The following is a 14,730-nucleotide window of genomic DNA, read 5'->3' as shown; positions in this document are numbered from 1 at the left end:
CTACATAACTACGCAAGTCGCAGCACGCCTCAATCCGCAGCGGATTGAGATGGCCCCTATAATGAAGCATGTCACCAAGGGGAAACCCTGATGAGTGAGGGGACTCAAGAAAGAATTTCTTCTTTCCTGCCTGTAGACTCTCCTACTCTAATTGAGCGGAAGTCTTTCACCCAGAGCTAGGTTCTTTTTCCGGCATCCCGGATCTTGTGCGTCTACTACTGTTCTAGGAGGTTGGACCTAGCCGATACCTCTACCTCCTTCAATCTAAGCAGCCATGGTCTCCTGGCATTAATATAGCTATCCCTATATTTCAAGAAGGGACTCGAACCACTGTTCATTTTCGCTCTTGAAATCATACATCCAAGACGGCCGACGAATGTGCCATTGTGAAGTGGACGTATTTTCCAACGGTACCGCCGAAAAACAGTGGAATAGGATCCACATCCAAACATCTCAGTAAATCCTTTGCTTCCTTATTCGAGATCGCCCAACCCAACACTCCTTAATACCAACAATTTAATATTACGTTAAAAGTAATACACTCAAGATGGCCCACATATTTGCCATTTCTCTGCGGCCATTTTTCATAGTGTACCGCTCGAGTCCCCTTCAGGATGACTGGGCGGAAACACCAGCACATATACTGGCTCCCGAGGAGAGACGCGTTAATATGCGGTCTCCGGGGGAGAGAGTAGGTACTTTGCCGACGAGGAGAGCTCAGATGAAGAAGTTAATTTTCCCTTTAAGGAGAGCCAAACCGGGCAACTCTAATAACCTTATGGAGGAATCGAGCAGTCCCCGCATTTTTACTGCATTTTTAACAGGGACTTCATTAACCAAGTTCTGTCCTTATTTACAGAATTTGAACATGAGCCCCTCATCCCTTCCAGACCATGGGGCACACTTGAGCCTCTAAATGAGTATGTGATTATATGTACATGTTCATACTTGGTGTTTGTTTGCCACATGGTTTGTTTTTGTAAATAGCACTCACTATCTCCACCTGAGAAGTCAGCCATATGTTTTTTTCCTCTTGCATAGTACGACGGAACACTATATAGCTGCTAAACTTCACACACTATAGAGGAGCATTTATGCAATGGAAACTGGTGTTTATACTGACCATGCCTGCCAGCGTACACTGGTAGGCTTTTGTTACCTTAACAACGTTTTCTTTTTATCCTACGTTACCACTGAGTTAATCGTGTGTATGTCATTAATAATTTTTTTAAAGCACGCATATTAGGTGCAGTGCTTTCTATATTTTTCCTTTCACCTTATTTATAAGTCACCTTTGGAGTGGTACACACAGGGCTGGTCCCTGTGTAGTCCTGAAGAAAAGCTTTGGGGAGACTCGAAACATGTTGATTGAGATGGCCCCTATGATGAAGCATGTCACCAAGGGGAAACCCTGGTGAGTGCGGGGACTCGAGAAAGAAATTCTTCTTTCCTGCCTGTAGACTCTCCCACTCTAATTGAGCGGAAGTCCTTCACCCAGATCTAGGTTCTGTTTCCGGCATCCCGGATCTTGTGCGTCTACTAACGTACCTATTTGGCCTCCAGACTGTACCAGGCCTGCCTGGGTCTGAAACCTGATTCTGCTAGGCTTGTAAGACAAGCCTGGAGCATAGATCTATGCTATTCAATTTCTGATAGTTTGGTCCTACTGTTTTCCCAAACCAAACTAATGTCAGTTGATCATAGACATAAACTCCTGCATTTTAAGTTTCTACATCGAGCATACATCTCCCCCATGGACATCGAAGATTCGACCCACACACACTTCCCACTGCCCTAAATGTCAGGCTCCCAACAATGATTTTGTGCACCTCAACTGGACCTGCCCGCTTGTTGGCCAGTTTTGGAATAGCATCTTTTTCCCTCCTCACTATGTCGGGCCCTACTGGAATACATATATGACATTCCTAAATCGGCACGCAGGTTCATTTCTGTAGCAATACTGCTCTCCAAGAGGGAAGTTGCCATCCATTGGTGCAATAGACAACCCCCTACAGACTCTATCTGGTTAAAATCCATGTCTCATTGCGAGAAAATCAGTCAAGACTATACACAACTTCAACCCTACACGTCCAGACCTAAACATGTTTGGCAGCCCCTCCTGGACTATCTCCTTTCATTGAATTTTAACAGTCTCGATTGACACTTACTGTTTCGAAATTATATCCGGCGCAATTCCCCAATCCCTCCAATATTGGGTATATGTCCCCTCCGCCCCACAATTCCACATATCTCCCTCCTTCTCACCATCTTATCTCACTCTTGCATTCAAATCTGCAGTTTGCAATTCAATTTTACATTTATGAACCTGAGAAAATTGCAACGTATTTGTTGTATGTCTGCTTTTCCTATAAAATCAATAAATAATGTATTTATTTATATTTTTAAATAAATGTTGTGACTTGTGGCACTGGTGACTGTTTTTATTGTGGAGGTTTTTATATGGATAAATACTATTGTCCTTTCATGGAAACAGTATTTGAAATTTTGTTTCTGACATTTTGAGTTCTTTTTGTACATTGTTACCCTGCCTGTGAGAACCAGTATAGTCTGTGTACTAGATTCTTATTTAACATAGATTGCTACTAAAAGAGATTTTCTAAACTTATTTAACATTTGTATTTCAGGGCTCCAGGAGTATGTGGAGGCAGTTACTTTCCAGCACTTTGTTATAACACAATCGTTGATCAGCATCGAGGATATTAACAAACAACTTGTGTTTGCAGCAAAAGAGGAGGAGCTTAACTCAAACGTAAAAACCCTTCCCACTATAAGAAACAGTTATGTGTTGCTTTGATTTGTTTGTTGAATCCAAATGGAAAGAGGACCCTCGCACACCTGTTAATCAGGGTGAACCACAGTGGTTTTAAGATCGTTGGTGCTAATTGGTAAATTTCCCTGAGTTTAGGGATGTGCAATATAACTGATTTGCGCTGCTCCCTAAGAGGGAGGACGTCCCCAATTGCACTCTGTTGAACTTCAATAAAGTTTGACTCTTGTGAATATTTTTAAGCTCAATTTTATTCTTATTGATTAGTTCATATCACTATTACTTTCTTCAATGATGTTAACATTTCACATCTCGTTGTTATGTTGTGCCCATTGTGCCCAATGCATTTCGGGCATTGCCCTTCATCAGAAGCCTTTATCTAGAAACATAGTGGTCATATTCAGCACAGTGTAGGGAATGACACTCTAAAAGCTGGCCAAGTCCTTCCCATCTTGAAAAAGCTGTCGCTGGATCCAGCCTCCGCCGACAACTTCAGGCCCATCTCCAACATCCCCCTCTTAGCCAAAGTGCTGAAGAAATGTGTGCAACAGCAGCTAATTCACCACACCAACAACTTCCACCTGCTTGATGACTTCCAATCCGGATTTAGACCAGGGCACAGCACCGAAACCACCATGCTCCACATCGTGGATGATGCCCTCCAAGCCCTTGACCAAGGCAAAACTTGTCTCCTAATCCTCCTAGACCTATCCTTGGCCATCGATACGGTCAACCATGAAAAACTACTCGAACGCCTCAAACTCAGGATGGGATTGGATGGCACTGTTCTAGATTGCTTTAGGTCCTTCCTCCACAACCGGCCACAGAGATTCCTAATCAACGGCAACCTATCATCACCATCCCCGGTCACAGTTGGAGTCCCTCAAGGATCAACCCTGTCCCCCAACCTTTTCAACCTCTACTTAGAACCGCTTACCAAAGTATTACGTGCAGCTAATATCTCCTATCAAATGTACTCTGATGACACCCCAGATGTACATCAAAATCTCTTCTCACAAAGAGATTCTCTCCCTGAACAAATCCCTGAAACTTACGATCCAGTGGCTCACATCCAATCAACTTAAACTCAAATCAAAGAAAACAGAATTATTCCTGATCTCCCCTCCCAATACCAACCTAGAGACTCGATCATGCATTAAATTGCCCACCGACCATTGTGAACTCTGCTAAATCCCTGGGAATTAACCTTGACACCAACCTTAACGTGCGTGACCACATAAATTCGAAGGCCAAAACAGTCAGATTCCACCTGCGCTGCCTTGGGTAATTGAGACCCTTCCTCGATGCTCCTGACCTAAATATGGCAGTCCAAGCACTAGTCATCTCTAGACTGGAATTTGGCTGCTTAACCCTCTCGGGTTTACCCAAGATCTCCCTGGTACCTCTTAAAGCCTGCCTCAACGCGGCCGCCAGACTACTTACCGGCACAAGGAAATAAGATCATATTTCCCCACACCTGAAAGCTCTCAACTGGCTTCCACTGAACGCAAGAATACAGCTCAAACTAGCCTGCATCACACACAAAGCTTTACAGTCTAACTCCCCTGCATATCTGTCACAAAAACGTGTGATCTCCGGAGGAACCATAAACTCCCGATCTGCCAGAGACCTCTTGCTCCAACCCGCACGCTTCCGTAAAAAAAAAAATTACAATCGGGCCTTCTCAGGGGCTGCTCCAAGAAAATGGAACTCTCTCCCACCCGACATCAGAAGAATCCCCTCACTGACTCGCTTCAAAAAGGATGCCAAAACCTTCCTAATGGGCAAATTTCTCGGCTAATATTGCCTCAACCACTACTATGGCCCGACCTATGGCCGTCCACTACCTCCCTTCGGACTACCTTGTCACCCCATCAGAAACTTGGGGCCTGGCTTGAATAATTGTAAACATATTCGGTAAATATGGTATCTCCCCTTGAGTAACTGGTTATGTAAACTGTAAATACGTGCTCTTCTTTACCTTATGTATCCGGCACCCCTCCCTCTCACTACTCGAGCTGTAACTGGTTGATTCGAAGTCTGTCTGTATATTGCTTTGCTCTCCTGTAAAGCACTCTGATACCATAACGGGTCAAGTTCGCACTCTATAAAATACATAAATTAAATAAAATAAAAAAAGATATGCATATGTGTCGTTCACTGACCTTTATTCACCTAACACATGTATGTACAACAACAATACACCACTGAAGTTCTTTTGTTTTTATGATTGATTACTACACGGTGCTGAAAATATCCACAAGTGTCAAACTTTATTGAAATTCAACGGAGTGCAATTGGGGACGTCCTCCCTCTTAGGGAGCAGCGCAAATCAGTCTTTGATTTGTTTGCCATGACAAACACTTATTAATGTGGATCTAGCTTCTATCACTTTTTAACCCGACAGTTGTGTTTACTTTCTGGTTTTGTTATGTTTTTTAAATATTAATCATATACAGTAAACTTTTACTACTCACAAGTTATATTTTGGAAATAGAAAATCTGTCTTTTATGCATGGTCAGAGATAAGGGATGCTGTGCGGCATGGCTAAAACCCATTGGTAAAGCTAATAGATCTCAAAGGTGAGGCCTGCAGGCTGCCCCCGTTTCTCTCTGCTCCCCTTAGAAGGGATGTAAGCTTGGACAAACCCTAAAGATATTGAAGAAGGTTCCCACCTGACTGCATCCCCTGGGACAGAGGACAATGTCTGTCCTGTCGAACTGAACCATCTGATAACTAATCACTTAAAGTCGGTTTTAAAATCTTAATTTGGATCAGCTCCAAACTCACTCAATAGGTCACCTTTCATAAGCTCTGGAATGCCTCTTCCCAGTCAGTCCTACAGCGTACCGAGGTCAGCGACCAGTTTTGCTCTAAGCATACTCAGTGCATTTGGTGAATTTGCAATAATCTTTTTTTTATGTGTGTAAGGTACTGCTTTTCTGTGTAATATCTCTAACAGGATTTTGCTTTCTAGCGAAGAGCTGTTTTCCAGCAGGACGTTACTCTGTACAGGGGCCCACCAGTGCATGTCTGAGTTGCAGGCATCGAAACTCCTCAGTATCAGATAGTTTGTATTCCTTTTTAAGTGTTGGAAGAATACCATTCCTGTTCAGTCCCAGACATCTTCCAGATTGCGGAGTCCAATAAGATCCCATTTATAAAATCCCTACAACTTCTTTGAAAAGTCGCTGTAGCATAGAGGAATTAATTTCAGCAAGATACTAGATACCTCCCATATCTTCACCACTGCTGTAGTATGCCCAGGGAATTTTGTGAGCCCCTCCTTTTCCATAAAGGACTCCTGTGTAATCCTGGGTAATCACTGCATGCCTGCCAACCCTGATAGAGGGGTCATCACGGGGCAGGAAGACCCAGTCATTTGCACTCACCAGTTTAGTAATATTTACGGACAGGTAGTTGTATGCCACCATCATATACTCCTTGGTTTAGCAACTGGATGGAGATTCATTGAGCACCTAATCCAGGAGTTAAAGTCGTAGTTCAGCATCTGGGTATTTAAAGAATTCCTCCATGACTCAGTAGCGTACATTTTAAAGGAAGTAGAGGTATCTCCAAAGTGATGTCTTTTTGTATAGGGGCACAAGACCAATGAGAGAAGTTAAAAAATACAAAATCTATCTAGTGACTTGTATATATTGAGATCAAAAAATACTTTTTTTTATCATGGGTACATACACCCCTAGTTATTTTAATCTTTTGTTGTATAGCAATGAGTCTGCTAAATTCTGGACCTGAGGTATAAGAAGCCAAATGTTAAAGTACAGACTTGCTTCAGTTTATCGGAGAACTGAAATATTGTGGAGAAATTCTGAAAAACTGTAGTACTCTGTTTCAGAGTAGTCTTTGATTAAGCAGTATAGAGAACATTATCTGCCATTTGTGATATTTGTTTTTCCCATCTATCGAATGTCAGACCCCTAATCATTGCATCCCCTCTGACCCACTGTGCCAAGGGCTCATAAGTGGCAACAAATATCATGGGATACAACAGTCCATTGACTTTCTACCCAGGTTAATGGTTCCATATATAACAGCTTAAGTCAGGGTCAATGTGTTGACACAAAGCACATTTTAGTGAAGATTGTGAAAATATAGGTTCATTCAATGGAGTTCAAGCGCCTGGTTGTGTCCAGAGACATTATCACTCCCATATAGTATGCTCCATATAGCCATATAGGCACCAAAGGTCAGTCTTATTTTTCTTTTAGGTATAGTCAATTAATCTGTTATTTTAGAGGGTTTCTTAGTCTCTATGTTCAGTTGTGAAATTGGTCTATATGCTGAAACTAGTTTTTAGGAATTTCTTCCTTATGAATGACTACCACTGTAGAATACATAAAGACTATACGATATACGCAGCCCTCCCTCTTTGCTGTCTTATACATCACCAGAAGGTGTGTAGTCCATTTACCTTCAACATGTAAGCCTTTTGACATAGGGGTTTTCCTTGATTGAATCAGAGTTAATTGCCTCTGCAACTTTGTCTACTATAAGTTCTCCTTCCATCAAGTCCCTTATCTTCAGGTGGGTGAAAGTTTGGCAAGAGACAGGTCTGACACAAACGAATATTAGACTTTCGAGTGCAGGCCCTTACCCTGTACGCCTTTACCCTGTGGGTAATACAGCACATTGCAATATCCATAGGAATTTGCCACACATATACCCCACAATGCTGTTGTAATGCCTGTTACAAAATATAATGCTCAAAATAATCCACTTGGCCATTATTCTCTCTGTCACTTTAGACATTTTTTGATAGCTGGCTGCATTTGCAATACGTTTAGCAGGGTTGATAAGATTATAAAAAAAAGTCTTTAAAATGTCTGCATTACATCTATTAAAATTGGTTAATTTGTGCACATTTATTTTCATGATTATAATATTTAGTATAATTTGTCTTATATGATTTCTTTTTCGTGGATTTGAGAATGCTTGACAAACAGCCAGTGCTCATTATGCATTTTGACCTGCCTTTAATTTTAAGGATTTTCTTTCACTGCTTTTTCTTCTCGTTAAGGGAATTTGAGCTCTGTATTTTGTAACTAGGCTGTGAGGAAGACCCATTTGGATCGAAACGCATTGCCAATAAAAATAATTGAAACCGACATGCTGTTTGTAGGCTTTTGAATCTTGTTAACCTGTACAAGATTCACCTTTCTCATTGTGAGGTGGGCTCCCACCTGTGGACCTGTACTGTCCCCGACTGGTGGATGTGGCTGGTACTCATGTGATGAACTTGCGTGATATTTATTTATATATATCTATATATATATATATCCAAACACACCAGCCATCCGCACTCCTAGAACGGGTGCTTCCCTGACGGGGGTGTACCTGTCTATGTATCACAGCTCCCAAATTCCTGCAGGTAATCGTCCCGATAAAGAAAAGAAAGCACTCTCAGGGGGGTTTCCAGTGAGATTTATTCCAAAGCAGGAAACCTCGGCACTTCAGACGCGTTTCGGCACTCAGCCTTTGTCAATTGTTGCACGAAAACGCAGCGGCCATTATTGTTTTTTATACCATTAACACGTGTTTTCAGCACATCAACATAGAAAGAGGATTTTACAATCAAATACATTCTAATGCCGCCATCTTGTAGCGTGCAAAATATAAAATGATGCCGAATCATCGAATATAAAGATGAGACAGTATCCCAGAAGGTATAAATTTCAAGACAATTTATACAGTATGCAAAAAGCATTACATAACGTATTGAAAGGAGACACCTATTCAAATAGTTTTTGGAAAAATACTTTTTTAGTTGTTTTATATTGAAGCAACAATTTTTTAGAGACAAAGTTATCTACAGCACATAAACCAAACTTCAGGGTGACATCCCAAAGAAAGACTTGGTGCACGGTATGTACAAGTGAAGGGTGGCGACTCAAGTGAAAGCGTGTGCAGCGGCGGACGGCGCAAAGTGAGCAAGGTGCAATATATACAATGAGTGGCTCAACAGTGACATAAAATCAGTGACAATTTATAATGCAGTCTGTAATTGCAAAGAAACAATTAGGGTCACCATATTCTGCGCCTGAAATTTGCGCTGGAGGGTCGACGACGTTTCGGTCCTTAGACAATGTGGACCATCTTCAGGACAGGGTTGTCTCAATTAGGAGTGCTGTGGGTAGAGAAATTAATTTTAGACCACTAGAAAAACAATGTCAGTGGTATGGGAAAAATGGTTGGGGAGAAGGGGCGGGGTATATAGCTAGGTGGACCAGGTATGGGAGGGGGTGGTGGAAAGGAGAGGTCGGAAAAATGAAGGACAGTGCACTGGGTGGGTGCAGGCTGTTAACTAGGTAAACATGCAAGGTTTGTGTCCAACTGGAGTAGTGGGAGAGGGCAAGAGAGCACAAAAACCGCTGTAAATGGTCTCACCTGCGCAAAGAGGATCACGGCCGTGATTAAATAAAACAGGCACGTTGTATCTAGTCGCCCAGGGACTGAAATTCAAAGAAAAGCGGGGGGTAACTATATTAGGCCTTAGTTGGAAAAATCCCCGTTAGGTAAAAAATATAAAAAGGAGTATACCTGAATCCTACATCTGATGAGATCGACGTATCAGGGGGGCGAATAATGGTGCAATCACCTGTAAAACAGGTATAGTAATGAGGGACAGGTTGATGTTAATTATACCACTGCGTAGGAGATACAAAAAAATCGGTCACATGGGTACCTGAGTTATATTATTCCCCTCCGCTTTCGTCAGGGCAATTGGAAGGCTGGAAGTACTTGGTGCCCGGGGACCTGTAATTAAAACGGGTCATAAATATAGTTGTATTGCAGCTTGCCGGGATTAGGAAGAAAACTACAGCTTAGAGAATTACCTTTTAATTATAAAGTTATCCCCGGACGAATCCTCAGGGAAGCAGCAGTATTGGCGAATCCCACTTGGTGGCCAAACTCCTGCGGTAGTTGAAAACAAACAGACAGGAAAGAAAATCAGGACCCGTCTATCCTAACAACCTCGAGTGGGGTGGCGGCTAGACAGATTTATATCATACCTGTGTCTTAGGAGAAAACACTAGACCCATTCAATGAGGTCTGACATCGCTGGTCAACGATCCAGCACGGCATTTCCTTTGGGGAAGGGGCCGGGGACTACGGAAGTGAAAAGGAAAAAGGGAGAAGGACGTCACGTGATCGGGACAGGGGGGCGGGACGGGAGTTATGGCATGAGAATAGAAGTTAACCCTGTGTGTCCAGGGTGGATTGGAAAACAAATGGCCACACACCAATTGAACAATATGACATTTCTTCTTGTCATTTAGGTAAGGTGTGACACATAACATATATTGTAGATGCAGATAAACGTTATGTACACAAAATCGAAAAAACAAATCCTTGTGTATCTCAGCCTTTGTCAATTGTTGCACGAAAACGCAGCGGCCATTATTGTTTTTTATACCATTAACACGTTTTTTTAGCACATCAACATAGAAAGAGGATTTTACAATCAAATACATTCTAATGCTGCCATCTTGTAGCGTGCAAAATATAAAATGAGGCCGAATCATTGAATATATCGTACATCCCGTGTCAACCATCTATATAACGAAGATGATTTAACAAATGCCTAACTTACGAGTTTTACTAATGTTAAAGCTTCAAGTTCGAGGCATATGGGCTGCAGATGGTACATTTATGAATAGATCGCCATCTGGTGTTGGGCTCGGATGATTGCACTTGTTTTTCTTCTGGAGAAGTGTTTGTCGTCATAGATGACTCCTCCTCTTGGTGTTAGTGCGCATGGGCATCGGCTCCATCCTTAGATTGTTTTTTTCCGCCATCGGGTTCGGATGAGGATCGAAGCGCTCCGGACCGACTTCGATAAAGAAGGTTATATTCGGCGCGTAACCCTTTCCAATTCGACGGTATTGTTATCGAACGCGACTTCACTTCCATACCGACGCGTTTCGAAGGACGACGACTACGAGAAACTCGAAGTAGTCCAGCCCGGGGTCCATGGAAAGGACTCCATTCAAAAAATGTCCAACGTGTGGTGCTAAGTTCCCACACAAGGACCTACACGAGGTGTGCAACCTCTGCTTGTCCCCTGAACACGAATCCAGGGACTGTGAGGCCTGTGCAGCGTTCTCTTCAAAATCGACGATTAGAAACTGTAGGAAGGTAGATCCCTGACTATGGTTGCCCCCAACTTTTTGCCTGGTGTTTTGCTGGTTTTCTGACTTAGTTGACCTGGGACCCTGCTATTCAGGGCCCCAGGCCTACTGCTCTCTCTGTAAAATGGATTCCATGTACCTTAGGTACATATCTAAATTGGATACGGAGTCACCTTATCAGTCCCTGTACAGTGTACCTTAGGTACCCAGGGCATAGGTGTACCCAGGGCCTACCAGGGGCTGCAGCATGTATTATGCCACCCCTGGCTGGCCATCCAAATCTGACACAACTGGCTGCTTGACAGCTGGGGCAAGGTGGTGTAATCACCCTTTGCTTTAGATATAGTATACCTATATCTAACCCTAAAATGGACACACAGATCTCCTATCAGTCACTCCTATGGCAGGCCTTAACAATCCTGAAGGCAGAGTGCTTGGACTCGTGTGAGATGGTGCTCTGGCATGAGCTGAGCCTGTCTGCGGCTTTCGGGATCCATCCCTTAGCCGTTTCCATGATATCGCATACCATATACTCTTAAGTGCATTATAATCCTCGCGGTTATATGCCAACTCTGGTATCGCTTTATCAAAACATGTCGAGTAAGGTGTCATACGAATTGGAATACTAACCCCTCGCCAATTCTGGCGACGGGGTTAGCATTCCACCCTTCTAGAGGGACACGACATGTATGTAACCCCTAACCCCGGTTAAAGTCAGACAGAGCCTTAGCATCCACAAAATGGATGCTGCCACCGAGACACAAGTCTGCCCTCCTGCTGCTGGGAGTCCTCCCAGAGCAGGAGATAAGGACAAAGGGTTTCCTGCCAGGGGCGGTGCCAGCACCGTCCCAGACAGGGTTTGTGTATTGTAGGTAGGCAGGGCTTCAGAGGAAGGTGACTGCACGTGGCACCCCGGTGCTCACTGTGCATAGGCTGGCTGGAACCAGTTCCAGGGTCACTCCAGACCCTGTGCTGGGGAAAAGCCCGCCAAGGAAGTGGGTGTAACCACCCCCCTCCTAGTCCCACCCCTAGGGCAGGACTTAGTCGCGTGCCAGCCCCTTTTTACAGGATAAAGGTAGGAACTGGCCCCCTTCCAAATCAGATCATCTTTGAATCCTGAAACTACTTTCCACGAAAGGAACTCAAGACTTCTTCCTAAGATTTCTCCCTTGTGACTAAGGAGTAGTCACCCTGCATCCGCAGGCACCATCTTAAGAACACTGCGGTCTGCTGCAAGTCTCTCCTCCGGATCAAGACTGCCCAGCTCGACGAGAACCGGCTTCCCTGGCACCTCTGACCTCTACCTACATCATCAGTCACGCTGAGATTCGTGGGTGTGACGAGACCTCGAGGGACCGGCCATCTTCAAGACTGCACGACTTCTGCACAGCAAGCCCGCCAAGTAATTTCCTGGTGAGTGCTTTGGGGTCCGAAAAGCCCCGACCCTGAGCAGCTCCAGCACCGAAGTGCAGCCTCCCAGCATCTCCACGATCTGCGTGGGGCCCTTCTGCTTTTTGCTGCTCACCGCGTTGTTTGGCTACTAGCCCGCTGGCTTGTGGCCTTCTGAACGACGCCCGACGACATCACTGCTGCTAGTCTGGTTGCTCCAGACTGGCCCTTGCTTCCCTCCATCGGAGAAGTACCCTGGACCCTCCTGGTCCGGCTAAGACGCCATTTTAGGTCCACCGCGTGGGCCTTGCATTTGCCAAGACTTGTTGCCCAATCCTGGGTCCAGCGACGTCGACAGCAAGAACCTTCGTGGGACAGCTCGCACCTCCATCCTGGTCGCCGACAACGCCTCCTGGTCCGAGAGACTGCAGAGCCCAGCAGCGCCCACTCACCTGACTGCGGTGACTTCGCCCGGTGCCATCCTGGTGCCCACTTAATCACTGGCTAGTGATTCAAGAACTTGGTCCCCTCTGCTTTCAGGTTTTCTTCTTCCTCGATCCAGGCTTGGATCCATCGAACTTTTCTTCACTGGTCGCCTGCCAGCAACTTCCTTCTTCCAGGCTCCTGGTCCGGCAACGAGATTCCCGACGTCTTTTCAGACCTATGCAGCTGCAGCCCCTGGGCTAGGTAACTTCGGCACTTCGGTGTCCCAGCATAGCCTCACTATCCTAGGGTCAGGATCCACTGTCGTTTTCTCCCTACCAGGTCGGGTTCGCCCGTGAACACTAACTTTGTCTTTACTAGCTTCCATAGACTTTGTCCCGCATCCCGTGTGAGAGTGCACACTCTGCACCCGAGTCCCCTAGGCCTCCTAGAAGTAATCTAACGATTCCCTAGTCAAGTCCTAGCGATTCCAAAGCCTATTAGTACTGTACTTACCTGCTAGTAATTTCGCATTCCACTTTTAGAGTATATGGTTTTTCGTGCCCCTCGGGCATTTGTGTAAATTGTGCGACTTAAAGTATTTTTATAAGAGTTTTGTTGTGTGCTTAGCTCCCTGTCTCATAAAGAGCCAGGGTAGTCTTGTTATAAATAAATACACTGTTTATTTTCATAACAACTTGTGTGGTGTCCTTTCACTGGGTGTTCAAGGGGTAATGTGATGGTAAAACAGCTGGCTTAACACGCCCTCTAGAGTCTTAGCCTTAGACTGCTCGTATCCATGCTACTAGGATAGCTGGTCTATAAGGTTGACTTACAACCAATCATCAATAAGGGTTGTTTGGACTGATATATAGTGATCACTAGAATAGTGAGCACTGCACATCAGGCCAACTTCTCACATTGGTGAGCAGCGGTTGGGATTTGAGCTTGCTGTTGTTTTACCACACATGCCCTAAGAATATCTTGTGAAAGATCACATAAGTACTAAAGGTACATATAACTTAGCTTAGAATACTCTGAGTTCTACTGAACCAGCTGTTGTAGCTCCTAGGGCCTAGCACACCCTAAACTACAACTCTAGCAAGGGATCAGTAGGCAAACACATAGTGTAGGTAAGTGCACCACTTACACCTCACTAGAAAAGCATGTCTACCCAGGGAGAATCTACTGAGACTCCCCTGGTCAGTGTTGACCCTCCACAGGTCACTTCAAGATATGCAGCTCTCAGTTTTCAGGAGATGAGACAAATCTGTGTCTCCAGAAAACTGAAGCAGGGGTCTAACCCCACCATTCCCTTTTTAATAGGTCTCTTAGAGACTTATGATGCGAGAAAGCTTTCTCAGCTAGATGGGAATATGCCAGCCTTAGAAGGAACCTCTGAGGATCCAGATCTCCCCAACATTGCTACTGCAGTTGAGGAGGAGGATCAGGGGGAACTCTCTGGGGACGAGGTAGACAAAGGTCTTGAGGTAGTCAGAAGGCTAACTAGGGCCAACTTAGACTTGCTTGGGCTAGGATCTGGGGGACCCCCAGTACTGACCCTAAGTAGGCCTAACCTTGGAGTTAGGAGAGATAGATCTCTTTCTAGGGACTCCAATAGATCTCTGCACTCTAATGCCTCTTCTCAGAGGAGAAGGAACTCTCCCCAGAGGAGATTGACTTCCCCTCAGAGGATGGAGCATGAGGCTAGGATGAGACAGGCTACTCTGAGGATTGAAAGGGAAGAAATTGCCCTGGCCAAAGAGAAGCTTGCCCTGGCAAGAGAGCAGCAGATGAGTGGGTTAGCTCCCACTGGTGGCAGCAATCTCCCAAGAGATAGAGAAAAGGGTTTAGATACTAAACACCTGACTAAGATAGTGCCCCCCTTTAAGCAAGGGGATGACATCCAGAAATGGATGGCTGCTTTGGAGAGGGCCTGCACTGTGCAGTGCATTCCCCAGAGTCAGTGGGCAGCT

At 44.7% G+C, this 14,730-nt stretch overlaps 1 protein-coding gene across 1 annotated transcript in view; it reads left to right on the top strand.

Moving 5' to 3' along the window:
- Positions 1-14,730, top strand: part of LOC144763330 (translin-associated protein X-like) — a 257,896-nt gene that overhangs the window by 193,602 nt on the left and 49,564 nt on the right. The window contains exon 5 of the mRNA XM_078648816.1: positions 2,646-2,770. Within this exon, the coding sequence (XP_078504942.1) occupies positions 2,646-2,770 (125 nt within the window). The remainder of the gene's footprint in view (positions 1-2,645; positions 2,771-14,730) is intronic.

Source organism: Lissotriton helveticus, chromosome 6, assembly GCF_964261635.1.
Source record: "Lissotriton helveticus chromosome 6, aLisHel1.1, whole genome shotgun sequence".
Classification (NCBI taxonomy): domain Eukaryota; kingdom Metazoa; phylum Chordata; class Amphibia; order Caudata; family Salamandridae; genus Lissotriton; species Lissotriton helveticus.
Note: the sequence above shows the minus strand (reverse complement) of the source record. Positions and strands in the feature narration are given on the sequence as shown.